General features: G+C 41.6%; 1 protein-coding gene across 7 annotated transcripts in view; it reads left to right on the forward strand.

Annotated features, from left to right (window-relative positions):
• Positions 1 to 19,087, forward strand: part of RUNX2 (RUNX family transcription factor 2) — a 314,463-nt gene that overhangs the window by 96,043 nt on the left and 199,333 nt on the right. For all 7 annotated transcript variants that reach the window (XM_057554387.1, XM_057554384.1, XM_057554385.1 and 4 more), the window contains 2 exons: positions 984 to 1,140; positions 6,909 to 7,013. In XM_057554387.1, coding sequence (XP_057410370.1) covers positions 984 to 1,140; positions 6,909 to 7,013 — 262 coding nt within the window. The remainder of the gene's footprint in view (positions 1 to 983; positions 1,141 to 6,908; positions 7,014 to 19,087) is intronic.

The following is a 19,087-nucleotide window of genomic DNA, read 5'->3' on the forward strand; positions in this document are numbered from 1 at the left end:
GTGTGTTTTATATATGACAACAAAGACTCTGCACCGACATTCCCTTCCGGGCTCCATGTTAATCAGAGGCACCAATTTGCAAGTTAGCCAACCCTGGAGTGTGATCCTTGCCTTGCAGCAGTGAAAATGTTTATTAGACTCAAAGACTGATTATCCTGAATCCCGACTTGCCCGAGTTAATCGGCTGCAGGTTAATTGTTGAAGATTAAGGAGGCAAGTGTGTCATTCCAAGATGGCAGATGGGACAAGACAGAAGTTTGGCTAAGGGTGTATTTTCTGTCTATACCACTCATTTGTCGGTGGTCATTTTCAGCCTCTTATATATCTTTATCCTGTACCTAGACTTTAGGCTTCTTGATGGCTTTGTATATTCCATGGGTCCCACTGCAGAGTGGGCATTCAGTAGTTCTTTGCAGTGTGATTGAAAGCTGGATATCTAGCTCAAAGTAAGGAGATGAAATGTAGTTCTGGATACCACACTATATTTAGTCTTCCCTATAGTCAGGAACTGTAAGGTTTCCCCTAAATATCGTCTCCCATAGAGCTGACCAGACTTCCTTTTTTTTTTTTTTTTGGCCTGTGATCTGGATGAGACCACACCTCAGGGCGCTCCAGGCTGCAGACAGGCGGTGCCTTAATATGTACGATGCAATCTGCAGATGGGGCATCAGCTTTCCTTCTGTGGCATAATTCCTATGGACAACTTAACATGGGGATTTAATAAAAATGTACATGCATTCTGTGAAGAATCCAACAACAAATGAAGGAAACTTTTGCCTGCCTTTGGAATGGGTGGACCCTGAAACACTGGTCTCTTTGAAGTGGCATCCGAACCCACATGCAGATGCCTCATTCCTGTCTGCCATTGCTGGACTAGAGCACTAAGTCCTGATAAGATGCATCATTTACCATGAGACTATGTTCTCAGTGTTTAAGCTTTTCTGATGTACCATTATTGTTGCTGTGTTTCCTGTTTTATGTAGGTGGTAGCCCTCGGAGAGGTACCAGATGGGACTGTGGTTACCGTCATGGCGGGTAATGACGAAAATTATTCTGCTGAGCTCCGAAATGCCTCTGCTGTTATGAAAAACCAAGTAGCAAGGTTCAACGATCTGAGATTTGTGGGCCGGAGTGGACGAGGTAGGTCTCTGATTTTTAATATGGATAATGGAATAAACACATTAGGATCCTCTGATGAAATGTAGGCCTGTCTGTATTCAAATCAGTACCTTCTACCGAATAGAATTACTGAAGGTTTTCTTTAAATACGTCCAGATGAGGTTGAGTGTTTTAGTGAGTACTCAGGCCTTTTTCATTTGTTTTATGATGTTGAAAATTCAAACAGTGTTTTCCGAAGAACCAGTTCCTAATTTCACTGGGTGTGAGCATATAAGGTGGAGGGAAGAACAGTTGGAGGTTCAAGTTCTGAGTTACGAGGAGCCAAGTAACTGAGTGCATTCAGTGGCAAAGGGCAAAGAAAAGGGAATGCATTGGATCAATTTCCTGGTAAAATCAATTTTGCTCTAAGTTGTAGCAAGGACAGCAAGTATAACGCTCTTCACTTGTCACATATGTTACCCCTATAGGATTTAATTTACTTCTATAAGAACCTATTTAAAAATCATGGTTTTTTACAGAAGGCTTTTCATTCGCATAAGTGAATAAGATGTTACTTATGTTAGTATGACTATGTAGATGAATGATCAGAACTCTAAATATTTCTACATTATTTAAGAGTTTCCACCATCCACACCCCCATTCAAATATTAGGAATCCATCAAAAGATCATAAAACAGAAAATAATCCCCTTTAGGGTTTTTATAGCTGTTTCATAAATGGGTTTAATGTTTTTAAAAAAGTCTCAAAGAAAACCAATATTTGGCTTTTATTTACTTATTCTATAGAGAGACTTTTAATCATCATTCATTAGAAGTATTATGTTCATTTATTTATTGATTGAATCTAATATTTCCATGTTAAGTATTTCGATGAGAAGAGAGAAAATAGACCACTTTAGGACTGGGGTGAATTAAATTATAAAGACCTATGGGGTGACTTCAACCCAGGTTTGAATTAGGAAATAAGAAGCATCAATTTTTAAACCATGCCCAATAATTGCCCTTTAGTTTGGATCAGATGTCAAATTATTACCATTGTAAAAACTTGATAAGGGAAGTTCAGGCAAGGCTGTTTCCGATGAGTAGTTTTAGTGTACTTTCTAGGAACACAGCCAAGAAGTTGTACTTTTTAACTTAAAAAAAATTGATGCATGCTAATGAGATACTGTTACTGAAAGGTTTGAAATAAAATGAGGCTCAGAGCCTCTGGTAGAATCAAAACTCAAGGGGTTATCTCAGCATCAGGTTTAGTTCACTTTCATTAAAAGAAAAAAAAAAGACACATTCTGTCTCACTGTTGACTGATTAGGTGTGAAGTGTGTATGTGTGTGTATTCATTTTTTTTTTCTCAGTTACTGGTGCAGGTCCACAGTACGATTAAAATTTCTTTTTTCTAGTAAGAATCAAGAAAAATTTGAACACGATGATTTACCTGTATGCTCTGAGTTGCATCTTTCTCCTTATGTAATATTACTTTGTTTTGAACTAGAGTAATGAATTTTAGTATTTAAAAGACCGGGCGCTATACTTCATTTTACTTTACAGATACAAACTAGTGTTTTCATTTATCTTGCTTTTGTATTATATAGATGCTCCATAACTTTTCTCTGATCAATTTGAGTAGAAACTATGGCAAAGTGATAGTGTACTTTGTAAACCCTCAACATATTTATTTAAGAAACTTCAAAGAGAAACAAAGGGTGTGCACTGTTTTACTATATTGGCTTTCTGAGTTTTGGCTGGTTTCCCAAATAGCAATTTTTATATTTAAAAAAAAAAGACAGACTTAACTGCTTGCAGACTTTTCACGCATGGAAGATGAAGAAAGCTTCTTTTGATGAAGTGTAATTATGTCCAAACAGAGCTGACCCCCTCCCCCTATATTTCTTATGATCTTAACTGAAGAAAGTAGGATTTTTCCTTTGAAGCAGCCGGGACTTGGTGGAGGATCTGAAATGCTACAGTTTGCTGCCAGAGGCAGGATGGAGAAATTGGTCCAGACTTGTCTTCGAGACTTAGATTGGGGGTGGGGGGAGCGGGTAGAGAGAGAAAGAAAAATTGATTTATCACTAATAATAGATTTTTATATCATGACATTAACATTATATGAAAGGCAACAGTAATATCAAGCTGAAATGAAGAGGAAAAAAGGACAGAGAATACTGACAAGAGATACCACTCTTTGAAAAAAAAAAATGGGTCAGTTCTTCAGTGGCAGGAAACCCTTTAACCTGCCTGTGTACCTGACCTGCTTTCTAACAGACTCTTTCCAGCTTCCTCTTTGATTTTCACACTTCTACATTTCTCTCAGGTTTTTAAGTCTGGGTCAACATGCTGCTACCATTGTATTTTTTCCCCAGCTATTTAAATTTTCTATTTCAGTAGCATTAAAAAATAAAAAACACCAAGTTCCTCAAACGGTACCGTTTTTTTCACTGGTAGAAATATAAACTCTCAGAAATTGCAAAACAGTTTTTGATTTATAAGGGAGTCACATCACTATTTACTCTGGCATTATGGGTTATCCAGTGACCACAACTTTTATGAAGTACTTTGGAATAAAAGTAGAGCATCGGTGAAACTTGCATTAAGTGAGGAGTGGCTTATATTTTTAAATTGTCTTTTCCTTTTTTCTCCTTTATATTTGAAACAGGAGTATTTAAAGTGACTTTGGTTCTTAAGTGTTCTTGGTGTGTTTCCTCACTTTTGACATCAAGCGTGTTGCTTTTAATTTACAAGCACTTCTCAGCACCTGCAGTGTACAGAGCATGGTACTTTGTCAATTTAGGATACAATCCGTGCTTATAGTCTTAACTTTCCCGACAATTTCTGACAGCCCCTCGGGCTAGGTTGGAATTGTCTTTCAGTGACAGTTCCTATGTGTATCTCAGAAAATATATGACTTGAGGACACATTGCAGAACTAGTTCCTAGATGAAGCCAAGGATGCTACAATTAGTTGTCTAATGAGCGCTAGCTCCTTAAGAGCCTGCATTTTTATCGCTTATTATGGAAAGTAATAAACAATGGGATTTGGAAATTTTTTTTTAATTTAAGGAAGTCATGAATATGCATATAAACATTTGACTTAGGAAATGTGTCACTATTTATAGGGGGAAGAACAAATTACCTAGTTGGGTGGAAGTTTCTTGAACATTACGTTCATGTTCCTTCTGAAGGGGCAATGAGAAGTGGAAGGAACCTCCTTGGTTTTTGTTTTAGTTGTTAAAGTACATCTTGATCCTTAGGATTTGATTTTAGAAGACCGCCGTCGGACTCAAATACTTGTTTCCTTTCCCCCAAACCCACCTCTTTTTAAAAGAGGTCTTTGTAGAAAACTGGTTCTGTTTTGAACATTTAGATGCTTTATCTTGGAGGGTGAATTTTATATTTGGCTTTTGTTCCTACCTAAGGTGTTTCTCTGAATTTGGGAGAAGCATCGATGCCTTTTAATATCCTAAGTGCGTTGTAAAAGTCTCAAACAGCGATACTCTTAGAACCGGTTTATATAAACTCATGGGCAGTGTCTCTAGCAGGTTATTTAGAGTCATTAAGGACAACTGAGATGTGTACATCCTTGAGTTATGAAGATTTGTGCCACAGATGACAGCTGTCTTCCAAGCACTGCCCTCAAAGCCACTGTTAGAAATGCGATCCTGACTCACAGACCATTGATCCAACCCAGAATGGATCTTTTTACGGTTTAATGCAAATTAACTTTCAATCTAGGGGTTCAGCCCATTCACTCCTCCAGAACTTCCCATTGTTTTAAGGTCCTGATCTGGATCCAGTGGCTTCCTATTCAACTTTCTAATCTCCATTTCTGTAGACTTTCAGTTTTCTGTGACTAGTTTAGACTCCTGGCTGCCTTATTCTTCTGGTTAGTCTTAATGTTTATAATAAATCCTCTGTTCCCCAACCAGACAATTAAATTACTTAAATCCATGTAACATTCAATATATAATGGATGAAATACGATATATCAGTGACACTTTAAGAATAGATGATTTCATCATTCTGACTGACATACTACATTAGTAGATTTATATTTGCTTCTTGGTCTGATAGAGCTGTTTGGGACACAGTAGTAATAAATTACCTATTAATTTCTAAAAATGTTCTCTGATAAAGTTAAAAGGAAGAGCATTAATTTTAGGGTCTGGAAGACCTGGATTCAGGTCCTGATGTTTTCCACTTATTAGTTGTGTGGTTAAATTCCCAATACTCTCTGGGCTTCGGTTTCCTCATTTGTGACATGGGGGTGATAAACCTGACTGGGTAGTATTAAATGAGATAATGTGTATGAAGTGACTGGCACTTAATAGGTTTCTAATCAATATTCATTTTCCCTGTACCCCCTCCCCCTGCATCTCCCTCTTTCCTTTTTTTTTTTTTTTTCTTGGCCAAAGTATAGCCAAAGAGACTTAAAACTATATATACAGAGTAACAAATGATATGTGTCTTAAACATATTTTAGGAACTTACGTGGTCTGGGTTGAAAAGAAAACCCATTCACTAGACTTGACAGCCAAAGACCTGTTCCACATTAAGCCCTGTATGTAACCTGTTCCATATTAAGCTTTGAAAAGATTGCATTAAACTTTGCATTGCTACATATTGTTTAAGATTTGTGTTTTGATTTCATACCCTCTGCTTTCAGTAAAGGGAAAAACAGTCTCTGACCAAAAAACAAAGCAAAATGAAATGAGCTCTTTAAAGATCTGTCCCAGGAGCAGGCTAAATGAATGCTCTGGCCTGAGATTGCTGAATGTTTTATTGAGTCACTGCTTCACGCCCACCTCTTCCTGTCTTGTAACAGTTTGCAGTTTTGACTATCTGACATGACTAACCGTCGCAAATCTAACTGATTACAACTGTCAGTGAGTCTGGGTAACAGAGTCTGGTATCTTCTTCTGGAGAAAGCAAACGTCCAAATGTGCTCCTAAACTCCCCCCCCCCCCCCGCCGCCCCCCGTCTTCCCCCCCACCTCTGTTCATCACCTTTAGCTCATTAATTTGAAACATCAGATGTAATATTTCGATGAAGTACACCCTCTGCTAAAAGCAAGTATTCATGTTTACATTGGGAGATGTCATGTACATTTAGCCAAAAATAAGTCACTGTCAGGGAGTCATTTCAAGATTGCTGCTGAGCAAGGATGTATGTTAGGGAAGGGGTGGGCAGGGAGGAGAAAAACTTTGTTCCAGTAATGATGAAATCATCATACCACAGGCACATTAAGGCCAGGACGGGAGACACTGGCTCCTGTTAAAATGATTCCCATAAGAACCTTCCTCTTTCATCTTCTCACTGTAGTGCAGTTAAGCAAATGAAATGCTAAAGCCATGTGAAGTCAATAGCATAATCAACAGTGATTTACTATTGTTCTCTCACAGGGTCATGACCTAATCCTAAATAAAGACTTCTAAAATTTTCTGCTTGGATATGTTCCTGATGTTGGAGAAAACTGAAGGGAAAGAGAACCCTCTTCAAGAGGTCCAGTTTTTGTTTTCATTACGGCTCTTGCTACTGAGCAATTCTTTTTTGGAATTGGAGCCTCCTTGCACAGGACTGCCGTGAAGATGATGATCTTAGCACTCAGTGAGCTTAGCAACTCCCTAAGGTGGCCATCAGAGGGTTTCTCATTAGAATAAGGAGTCCTGACCCTTGCTGTTTTGTTCCCTCTTCAGCGATGCTTAAATGCAGTTTGGACATCTGTACTGCTATTTTTATCATCAATACTGTCTTTTTATATTCACTGTGGATTTTCTTTCCCCTTTTCTATCTGCAGGCAAGAGTTTCACCTTGACCATAACTGTCTTCACAAATCCTCCTCAAGTTGCCACCTATCACAGAGCTATTAAAGTTACAGTGGATGGACCCCGGGAACCCAGAAGTAAGTGCTTGCCTTCCTACTGGAAATGGGAATAGAGTTTGCAGAGACCCTGTGAGGAATTTATCCCAAATAAGTTAGTGCTACTTTCACATAGTTTCTTTGCCAAGTTTGCTATCTGCATATATTTTTATGAGGGACAATTAGGAGAACTTCACAGTTAGTAGAAAATCAAATTACACTTTTCACCTTTGCCGCAAAGTTGCTAAGCCCTACACAACTTTGTGACTTTCCGTTGCTGTAACTTTTTCCTAAAAATTCTGTTCATCCACTGGGCACAATAGACAAGGCAGAACAGACCCACGAGAGCTGAGGAAGAAAACAATAAATTGAAAAATCCTGAGCTTAGTCAAAAAGCATTTGTGTGTGTTTCCCATGGTCTAAGAATGTGTTTTAACTTTTTAACTCGCCCACTCAGTTCCCTTTATAAAGAGCACACTGCTTAATTACAAAGAATTTATTTGCAAACGATAACTTGCTTGATTGTTACAACACTGTTGTTTGGTCTTGTTCTAGTAATTGCCATAGATAGTTTCTTTAACAGAGTCAAGCCAGGTTTAAATCCACCTTGATTTATTTGTCTCCTGAGACATCTAGAAGGTTGAACCAGCATCATTTTAAGGCAGGGCACACAATCCATTTGGGCTAATATCATTTTCCTCCTAAACCTAAATTAAAACAGGTTTGCCTTCCCTGCCCCGCCCCCAAAACTAATTTCAACATACTCACCAGAGCAGTATTTAAATATATTTAAGGATTAAAGATTATTTGATATATACAACATTAAAAATTCTGTGCCAATGGAAACATCATACAGAACTCTGCCTTTGATGAGTGAATTCATTGGAGGCCTAGGCATTCATTGTGTTTGGAGAGTTTAATTTGGTTTGTGGTGGAGGGACAGCTGGCAGAAATATTTGTTATATAACAGTACACCTGCCTAGACAGTGAGAGTGGCATAGCTCTTCTTCCCCTAAAACCGAGAGCAAAGGGCTGGTGAAGTTTTGCCTCTACCCCTGGCAGCCTGTCCCTGAGCGGTGGGAACACGTGTTGCCTTCCGCTCCTCTGGCCGCTGTTTCTTCTCACGAAGGCTGACTGCTTGTCTGAACTAGGGAGGTTTCCTGCCTCAAAGGCCAGTCTTTGAGGTTTTTCTTTTCTCCGCCTTTCATGTGTATGGCGTTCTTCTAGGTTTTCCAGCGTTGGGAGTGCTGGACCTGTCTGCTCAGTTTGAGAATGTCCTATTAGGCTGTGGGCACACACACGTCTCTGGTCGCCCCAAGTCTCCGGTTGTCAGGGCTGGTGGTCACGCAGTGCAGGTGAATCGATCAGCACAGGGCCGTCTGGCCTGGTTTGGGGTTTTGTCTGACTTTTCTGGACTGCCGTCCATCTGGGACGATGCCTTAGGATGGAAGACATCTTCTAGCATTTAATCTAATTAGCCCCTGCGTTCCTGGAAAGGCAGGGACATCCCTCTTAGTAATGCATAAAGCAGGATGGTAGTCTTTTAACATTTAACACGACTAATACTTGTCTTGTAAAGATGTTTCCTGCTGATCTCAGCTGCTTTTCTCAGTTCTTGGAAAAACCATCATTGTGTGTGTGTATATGTTTCTGTGTGTGTGTGTGTCTCCAGATGTTCACGGGTTGATGCTCAGAGTTGATGGTTGGGAGAGGAAGCGGGGAAAGGTGGGTGCTGCTTCATTCTGAAAGTGGTGACAAAAGGGAGGAGGTACAGTAGCTTTGGGAAAGTCACTTCTCTTTCAAGCGAGGGTAGTATTACCTCATTCCCAAGAGGTTGTTGGCAGAATTAATAGTTGCTAGGTTCACTGCCCTGCAAAGGCAGAGAAGTGTTCTGAAAGCAATGAGGGTTAGGGGTAGAGGGGGCAGCTGGTACTTGTGTGACCTGAATTCAGGCTTTGGGTGCTGCTGACGGTGGGAGGGGGAAGCAGATACAGAAGTCGAGTGGCAGACCACCGCCCTAGATCAGCCTGAGTAACATTGCTCATGATCCAAAAATATCTGTGGAAATGTGATGTCATTTGTCTGACATCACGAGGTGACTGGTCAAACTCAGTGTCTGGATGTAACGAAGGGTCTGGTATCGGTAACATTTTAATCCTACAACCTGGGTTCTCTGTACTGGATTATTTCCTTCTGCCCTGCTCTTGGCCATCTGGGCACTGAATGTTTGTAAGTATAGCTCTCATCTCAATATTGTTCTTTAATTTTGAGACTCCCAGGTGTGGAAAATGCCCAGGATTTTCAACTTCCTTCAACTGTGAGTATGACAGGATTTTGACTGATTTTCGTGTATGTGATGGTAAATGGAGAATCCTCTAGAACATGGGTTGGCAAACTTTTTCTGTAAAGTGCCAGATAGTAAATGATTTCAACCCTTTGGGCCATACGATCTCTGTCACAGGTACTCAGCTCTGCCAATGTAACTCAAAAGCAGCCTTCACCAATACATAAATGGATGATTATGGCTGTGTTTCAATAAAACTTTATTTACAAAAGCAGGTGGTGGGTGAGATTTGACACACAAGTTGTGGTTTGCCAATCACTGCTCTAGACTTCAAAGTGGCTTATTTTCTCGACCGTTAACAGAGAAGGACTTCAGAAAAAGGCTTTCCTGAGGGTAGAAAAAAAGACAATGAATGCAATTGTTTTAGCATCTTCTCCCACAGAATTTTAATTCTTTAAGTAGTGGTTGTCATCGAAAGAATGTACGCTTGTTTATTGTTGCAGTGATTTGAAGGGGTTGAGTGTTTCGTGCTCTTGATTTCTGTTAATGGAATTTCAGTCCTTCTTTGGAAGACCATAGTATATATTGAACAGGCTACTTCTGGTAGATGAGCTATTTGAACAAGGACGAGTTCTGCGTTAACTGGTTGGGTCTTTACACAGCAATAACGTAGTGATTAAGGGTGTGGGCTTTTGTGTCAGGCTGTCTGGACTGAAAGCCCGGCTCCGCTGTTTACCAGTTGTGTGGTGGTAGGCAAGTTACCTAAGTTCTCTTTGCTTCAGTTTCCTCTGTTAAAGTGAGAATAATAATAATAGTTAGTGAGAAGAAGAATAATAGTATCTTTCTCATCAGTTGCTGCAAAGATGTTCAGTGATGTCATGTATGTAAAATGCACAACACAGTGACTATCGTGTAGTAAGTGCTAATTAAGCGTGAGCTATTATTACATCAATTTCAGTGTCAGAAGTTTGCTGTAGTTTTGCTTAGAGTACGCTTCCAGGAAATAGATACCATCTAGATTCTGTTCTCTAGGGTAATATTTTTCTTTCTTGCAGATGGCTTTACTAATTTCTGCTTATCAGTAAGTAACACTAATAAGTGCTATAAATTGTGCTTGAGCAGGTATTCATGCTGCCTGGGGACAGCTGTACAGAACTGATGATAAACAATTTATTTGCAGCAAAGTCCAAGAGAGGGTGCTTGGATGCACTAGTACCCCTCCTTGGAGGCCCTGCTTATCAGCACATCTGCCAAGACTTGCTTTTCACTCAAAAATCAGAAAGGTTTCATCCGTCTATGTTTTCTGTCTCTGGCAGCTGAACTGGTGCTGTCACATCACAAACAACTCCTTTTCTTAATATACACATCTGGCGTTGGCAGTTGGACTAACTTCATAAGAGCACATGATCATCACTCATTACAAGATTAAAAAGTACCCCATGGCATCATTGATGTTTTTTAACTTTGATCTTTTGCAGTTGTGATTCATCTCAGTTATAAAACTTCCCTTTAAAGGAACATAGCCGATGACTTATTAGAACCTTCATCTTAAGTAGCGTAAACATGAGAAGGTGCACATCTTTACAGAATGCCATTTATTTTCTTTGCCAGCTTATCATTTTAAGACATGACATCATACTTAAGATCCCAAATTTGTAAGTCTTGTGTTTAGGCAAGGCGTTTTGACCTCCTGTTGGCAAGTTAGCTCTGAAGAGGTACTGCCGTATGTTCGCCAGCAGAAGTCAGTGGGGCAGCAGCAACAGTAATGCGTTTGGATACCTCTTTTAAACATCAGTTTCTATTAGGATCCTTTGTTCCTTGTATGCACTTGGTTCCAGCTGCAGTCTGATTGAAAGAATTTCTCCAGGAAGGTGAAATCTTGCTCAGCAGTGTCATGTTCTATTGCAGTGGTTCTGAGTTAGGGAAGAGGACTGATGGGAAGGGTATTACTGGCTGTGCAGAGGATGGAAAAAGTAAATCACTTTACACAGTCAGAAGCCTTTTCATTCTCTTGCTGCTTTGTCAGTTATCTATTGCTAAATAACAAACCATCCCCAAACATAATGGCTCTTACGTTTTTTTTTGGCTGCACCGTACGGCTTGTGGGGTCTTAGTTCCCCGACCAGGGATCGAACCTGGGCCCTCAGCAGTGAAAGCACGGAGTCCTAACCACTGGACCGCCAGGGAAGTCCCCATAATGGCTTAAAACAGCAACCAGTTTATTATTTCTCACGACTCTATGGGTTGACTGGGGTTCATCTGGATGGGTTTTCTGTGGTCTTGCTTGGCGTCTTTCTTGTGTCTGCAGTAACATGGTGGCTAGAGCTGGAACATGCATGATGGCCTCATTGCTATGTCTGGTGCCTTGGTGGGATGGCTGGAAGGTTGGGCTCGGTGGAATAAGGGGACAGCTGGGCCTTTCTCTCTCTCCTGTAGTCCCAGAGCCTCCCCCTCTCCATGCGGCTTCTCCAGCAGAGTCTCACTTCCTATATGGCAGCTCAGGTCTCCCTCAGGTGCAAAAGTGCGAGCTTTCAGGTCTTTGTAAGGCTTCTTAAGGCTCAGAACTAGTATGGAGTTACTTCTTCCATACTCTGTTGGTTAAAGCAAGATACAGGTGCAGCCTAGCCTCAAGGGGGTGGGGGGAACCCCACAAAGATATTAATGATGGGGGCAGTGGTTCACTGGACCACCAATATCACCAACTTCCATCAGTGCTTAGATGGGAAATGTCATTGTTGCAACAGGAGAAATAATTTTTTGAGGTACCATCTCCTGAAAAGATCTCTTGACTTTTTAATCTGGGAGACATTTAAAGTTCTACAAGGTGACTCCCAGTTTCGGTGATAGCAGCTTCACTCTGAATTGGACCAATTTGGTAATTACCAGATGAATTAAGGGTGGGTGTTACCTTGTGGTGCTTGGTATTAACAGGTCAATAGCAAGCCAAGCCAGATCAATACTCTTATTTGAGAAGAACATTAGATCTTTTAACATAAAGAGGTTATTAGCCTTGCTTGGCAACATGGCAAGTCTGTAGCCAAAGTATCTTATGACTCTTCAAATGAGCAAGCCTGGAGGCTTTGTATTCTACATCACCCAGCACTGAAAAGTCTCACTCGCCAGCACACCTGCAAACTGATACCTAACACACATGGATGGGTTTCTAATAGCTTTTGTGTGTTGTGCCCCAGGGAAGTAAATCATAGTTAATAGTTACTCTCAGGGAGAGACCAGAGCCATCACCTGTGTCCTTACTGCTGGGACACTCCCGGTCACTGCCGGCCAGCTACCTGTCCTGACCTGGTGGGAGAAGGGGGAAGCCCCGCCTTTTCTTTCCCGCCATCCGGCTCCTTTCCTGTAGGCTTGGAGCGCATGGCTGCAGTAGTGCTCTTCTTGGCTCCGTTTGCGACTTCAGCAGGGCTGGTGCTTAGGTGAGTGACAGCTTCTCTGGACGTGCAGGGTACGTGTGTGTTTCTAGAGCTGCCTCAGCACCCTGCTTCACCCAGCTTGTCAGGCTTGTGTCCTGCAGCCAAACTGTTTTCTTTTCCCGCTTGCTCCTTCTCACCTGTGGTCCAGTTCATCAGCACATTTTTAATTCTTTAGAGAACATTTTGTTTTTCCATATTCTTGGGCACTTCCAGTTGCAGACGTTTTACCTTATAAACTGAAGGTGACAGATCTAATCAAAACAGAGTGGTCTGGGCACAGAATCGTCTCATTTTTCTCCTATGTGGTTCCACCCAGTTCTGAGACTGGGTCACCTGCAGTCCCGTGAAGGGTGGAGAGAATGAAGAGCTTGGCATTTTCTCTGCCTTATTGCAGATGGTGTCAGCAGCAGCTGGCTTTTATCCTTCACTGCTCTTCATCCTAGTTGGGTGAAGGAATAGGCTTTTGATGATGGCTGGCCCATGACCTTTCCTTATTTATCCATGGTGGATGCTGTTATAAAGCTTGGTCACCTGTGAAGGAAGATGGGGGACATGTAAAGTGTGTTGGATGGAGGGACAGCAGAATTGTTTTAAAGCTATTTGATACATCTGGACACAGTTCTTGGCGTTCACATTCTTGCTGTCTGTGAAGACAATTTGAGATACCCTTGCTATTGCTAAGCCTTGTACCATACTCCTGAGGCCACAGACCTGAATTTTAGTCTTTGGCGGAAAGTATTAGTAGAAAAGCCTTTAACTCTTTTTTAATGGGAAATTTTTTTTTTTAATGAAAGATTCTTTAAATTCTATAGTGCTTCACAGTTTTCAAAAGTTTCACACACATGATTTCATAGAATCCCATAATAACCCTTTTCTTTTTCCCCTACCCCTATATTGCCCCTCCCCACTTCCCTCTTCCCACCGGTAACCACTGGTTTGTTTTGTATATCTGTGAGTATGCTTCTTTTTTGTTTTATTCACTAGTTTGTTGTATTTTTTAGATTCCACATATAAGTGATATCATACAGTATTTGTCTTTCTCTGTCTGACTTACTTCACTTTGCATAATGCCCTCTGAGTTCATCCATGTTGCTGCAAAAAAGCCCTTCACTTCTTGACTTGCAGACTTCCCGTGGTTCTTCCCTGTCTCTGAAGTGCCCAAGGAATGGACGTGATGGGTACATGTCATGTTTTTTTTTTTTTTTTAAATGAGAGGGATGGGCTCCTGGACCATTCATCCATGCATCCAAATTTTTTTTTAAATTAATTAATTAATTAATTAATTTTTGGCTGTGTTGGGTCTTCGTTTCTGTGCGAGGGCTTTCTCTAATTGCGGTGAGTGGGGGCCACTCTTCATCGCGGTGCGCGGGCCTCTCACTGTCGCGGCCTCTCTTGTTGCGGAGCACAGGCTCCAGACGCACAGGCTCAGTAGTTGTGGCTCACGGGCCTAGTTGCTCCGCGGCATGTGGGATCTTCCCAGACCAGGGCTCGAACCCGTGTCCCCTGCATTGGCAGGCAGATTCTCAACCACTGCGCCACCAGGGAAGCCCACATGTCATGTTTTGATATTTACAAGTCAGCAAACACAAGCAGCAGTTTCATGGTCATAAATATTCATCCTTTAGTCACTAGTATACAAGACATTGCTGAACATTTTTTTTAAAATAAATTTATTTATTTATTTATTTATTTATTTATTTATTTATTTATTTTTGGCTGTGTTGGATCTTTGTTGCTGCACGCGGGCTTTCTCTGGTTGCATTGAGTGGGGGCTACTCTTCATTGGGGTGCGTGGGCTTCTTGCTGCAGTGGCTTCTCTTGTTGCGGGGCACGGGCTCTAGGTGCGTGGGCTTCAGTAGTTGTGGCACGTGGGTTCAGTAGTTGTGGCTTGCGGGCTCTAGAGCACAGGCTCAGTAGTTGTGGCGCACGGGCTTAGTTGCTCTGCGGCATGTGGGATCTTCCCGGATCAGGGCTCAAACCCGTGTCCTCTGCATTGGCAGGTGGATTCTTAACCACTGTGCCACCAGGGAGGTCTTGTTGAACATCTTTGACTTAAGAGAATAATCACAGTTTTAAAAAACTGTTCCCTTTCCCCCTTTCCTTAAGGAGGATGGTGAGGGAGAGTCAGAAACGCTGGTGGAGGTTAAGTCTGGTGGTTGGTGGAATGTACTCTTGACAAGAGCATTTTTAAATCCCTTTCAGTACTATTTTTTTCTGTTGACTGACTGTCAGGAGCTGGGAAGATGGCCAAGAAGGAAATGACACATCGAGAGGCATTTTGGGTTGTGCAACATTCTGTGGAACTGATGCAAGGCTATATGGCCTGTTTACACATTCCTTTGCTCGCAGACGGCATGGCAGTAATTGAATTCAGCAGCACATGGCATGCTGCAGCAAGGAGCCGGGCCTTCACATCCTTTCATGGCAAATTGTCGCAGCCGTTAAAACACGCTCGTGTCCCTCCTTTGCACTCTCCCCTGGCTTCCCAGTTCCAAATGTGCTTTCTCAGTGTATCGGACATGTGTTCACAAGGAGTGTGGCTTTCCCAGTAAGAACACCTTGTCCACAGACACAGTTCCAGTTGATGTATTTACTTCTAACTAAATATAGCGTGGCAGGTTTTCAAGTGATATATGCTCTCAAAACACACACAGACTGGATCCAAGTGTGTCACTGGTTTATATCTCACTGTAAGTCAGAAATCATTCATTCTTAAAACAGTGTTAGGGGGGCTTCCCTGGTGGCGCAGTGGTTGAGAATCTGCCTGCCAACGCAGGGGACACGGGTTCGAGCCCTGGTCTGGGAAGATCCCACATGCCACGGAGCAGCTGGGCCCGTGCGCCACAATTACTGAGCCTGCGCGTCTGGAGCCTGTGCTCCGCAACAAGAGAGGCCGCGATAGGGAGAGGCCCGCGCACCGCGATGAAGAGTGGCCCCCGCTCGCCGCAACTAGAGAAAGCCCTCGCACAGAAACGAAGACCCAACACAGCCATAAAAATAAATAAATTAAAAAAAAAAAAAACAAAAAAACAAACAGTGTTAGGGGCTTGAGAGAGAGGAAAAAATTTTTTGGCTTTATTTATTCTATAAAAAATAAATTTTCCTTCCCAAGAGAGAGAATTCCCAATAGATCACTGAACTACTTTACTTCTATTTTGTTTGTACTCTAGCGTTTGCTTCAGGAAGGGATGGACCAGAGGAGAATAGGAAATACTTAAAAATAACAGAGAAAAAAGATTCGTTATGTTGCTCTTCATATTCATACTTGTCCCTACCTCGCATGTTATAGCGTACCTTTATGATGTCAACTAAAGTCTATCTTTGGTCTTCACGTAAAATCTTGGAAGTTTTTATTTAGGCAGGCATTGAAAATAATTGCTCATGTTTTTCGAGAAACTCTTGGAAATTAAGGGAGTTCATAAAAAAGCACATAAATTGAAATTATTAATTCAAGGTCATATGCAGGAGACTGTATTCGGGATGTGGTACTTAAGTAGCAAAGGAAGGGCTCCCCGTTCCCCTCCAGATTTCCCTGCTGCTATGCACTGGCGGTGAGACTCTTTGCTAGCAGACAAAAGGACTTCATTAAAATTCAGGATTACGGCTTATATCCAGACACCTCTGAGAAAGGTAACTCAGACTTAAATTCATATTAAGATAAAAAACAAGTCATCTTGAATCCTTTATTGGGAGCGGTCTTGGGGAGATAAAGGGCGAATAATCAGCCAAGTCCTGGGTACTAGAAGTAAACAGAGAGTCAAGTGGGCAGGCAGGGCCTTGGCCAGCCTGGAAGGCAGTCATTGCCAAGTTCAAGTGTTGCAATTTTGCTGCAGGTCAGCTGTTGCAGTGTGGATTCCTGATGCTTTTCAGGTCTGGTGTATTACTAAGAGTGCAGGATTTTATAATTTCAAGCTGTGAGTTTGGGTTTTTATATTTCCATATTTCCCCCTTTTGCAAACATTTCCCTTTAATAAGAGTATTTCTCATCTAGTTTTGTTCTAGATATGTGCCGGCTTTTTTCCTCTCCTGGTTTGCAAATTATCATTCAATTTCTTTCTTTTCTTTTAGTAATTATCATTACTATTCTAAAGTGTATATCTGTCTTAATAAAACTCATCATAATCTCTGTCTACCTCTTGGATAATAGAAGAACCTTAGCATGCTTTTAACTGCAGTCACTCTCTCTCTCTTTTTTTTTTTTTTTTTTGGAGTTAGAGAGATCTTGTTTTATTTTTCTCCCTTTTTAATTGAAGTATAGTTGATTTACAGTGTTTCTGGTGTACAGCAAAGCGATTCAGTTATGTATATATATATCTTCTTTTTCAGATTCTTTTCCATTACAGGTTATTGCAAGATATTGAGTATAGTTCCCTGTGCTATACAGTGGGTCCTTGCTGTGCAATCTATTTTATATACAGTAGTGTGTATAAGTTAATCCCAAACTCCTAATTTATCCCCCCCTTTCCCCTTTGGTAACTGTAAGTTTGACTCTGTCTCTCCTAATGTCGCTGTCTGATTCTTTTTCCCTGTGGCCACGCGGCGTGGCATGTGGGATCCTAGTTCTCCAACCAAAGATCGAACCTGTGCCCCCTGCAGTGGAAGCGTGGAGTCTTAACCACTGGACCACCAGGGAAGTCCCTGTCTGATATTTTTGTCTTTGTTTTATGATCCCCGAATTAGTCATCATCAGGATTTAAATTGTTTATTTCATATTTACCTGTACGTTTATCGATTTATTTGCTCACCATTCCTTCTTGCACCTCAGTTCTTCCTTCTGGATTCAGTTTTCTTGATGTAGGTCCTTTGGTAGCTCCTTCAGCGAGAACCTGTTTGTCGTAAACTCCGTTTTTTTTCCTGAAAACGTTAGCAGTTGTGGCTGCTGGCTGCCAGCGTGACATGGTGTGAGAGGCGCCCTACGGGGAGTCCGGGAGCCTCACTCCTAGCCATTGTCTAGGCTGAGACTTTCAGGCCATTATGATCAGGTTAGTGGAGTAGTAGTTAAGGGAATGGAATCCAGGACAGCTATACTTTCATGAACGATGGATGAAGGGAAATAGGGGCTCTGAAAAGTCCAGAGCCAGTGGGTGGAGAGGTGGTGGGAGGGAATGTTCCCACAGACAGAGTCAAAGGAAGGGACATTTAGGGAGAGGAAATTCAACCCCCAACTTCACTGTTTTGCCTTGGGCAGGGCCCGTGGTGCTCTGGAACTTTCTATCCAAATTTATGGTAAAGAACTCCGTCACTGCACTTGACTCTCTGAGGTCATCTGGCTGCTGCTCATTGAACAACCAGAGCAGCACTTCTTAGATGTTGTGTCCACAGGTCTTCTGTCATTTTGGTGAGAGTACAGGATTCAGAGCCAAAAGATGCTTCATTTAGCAAAAGAAGGTAAATGAGTCCTTGAATGAAGCAGGGGGAAAAAACAGGTGTGTGGGCTAGAGGAGCATGGTTCAGGAGAACCAGAACCATGACCTTGGGTAGGACTGTCTGGAAGCAAAGTAGATGGGGTGACTCCAGTGTTGGCTCTGTGCACACCTCCTTGGAGTTATGCAGGAAGTGGCTGGTGGGAACAGGTCAGCTGACACTCAAGCAAGCTGGTACTTTCCACCTTTTCATGGCTCCTTGGACCGTATATGCACCCTGTGTGACGTGCATCTTCTCATTCTTTACCTTCTTGACACTAATTTTCATGAGCTACAACTTGGGTGAAAATGCCAGTACGTATTTTGCTGGGCAAAACTCAGGGTGATTTAACCTGGGCTCTATGCCTCCTTAGGGCTGGTCTTGGAAATTATTTGTAGAAAAATATGGGCCCTTCAGAGAGATTATGAAGGTACTGAAACACTGTTATACCGGAAGTGAGGAGAAATATAGATGTGTTAAAAAAAAAAAAAAGGCTGATTGTGAAGTCTGGGTTACTAATTCTAGAGCTTTGGTTTCTGTTTCACCTCCTTGCCATTCACTCTATTCTACAAAAACAAGTTACAATTTTTTTTGTACCATGAGGGCTATTTCAGAGCAGTTTAATGGGGATTTCATCTGTATTGGTAGTTTGTGTTGAAGATGTGGGTTCAGTATGGTTGAGGGAATTGGAGGACCTGGAAAGTCCTCTTCTGAGACCTCAGTGCCATCTTAGTGACCCTGAGCAAATTGCTACACTTCTCTCCAGTTCAATTTCTTCATCCTTTTAGAGGAAATAGACATGAAGACAACTTCAGAATAGCTGGGAGTAACTCCTAAGGAATGATCATAAAGTACTTGGCACACATGAAGGGCAACTTAAATACCAAATAGTAATTATGTAGCACCTTCCTGCCAAGGAGTTCCAAAGGCTTAGATGTTACCTCACTGATTCTGTTTACATCCCTTTGAGGGATGCATTGTGCATTTTATGGGCGGGTAAA

Source organism: Balaenoptera acutorostrata, chromosome 10 (genome assembly GCF_949987535.1).
Source record: "Balaenoptera acutorostrata chromosome 10, mBalAcu1.1, whole genome shotgun sequence".
In the NCBI taxonomy this organism is placed as follows: domain Eukaryota; kingdom Metazoa; phylum Chordata; class Mammalia; order Artiodactyla; family Balaenopteridae; genus Balaenoptera; species Balaenoptera acutorostrata.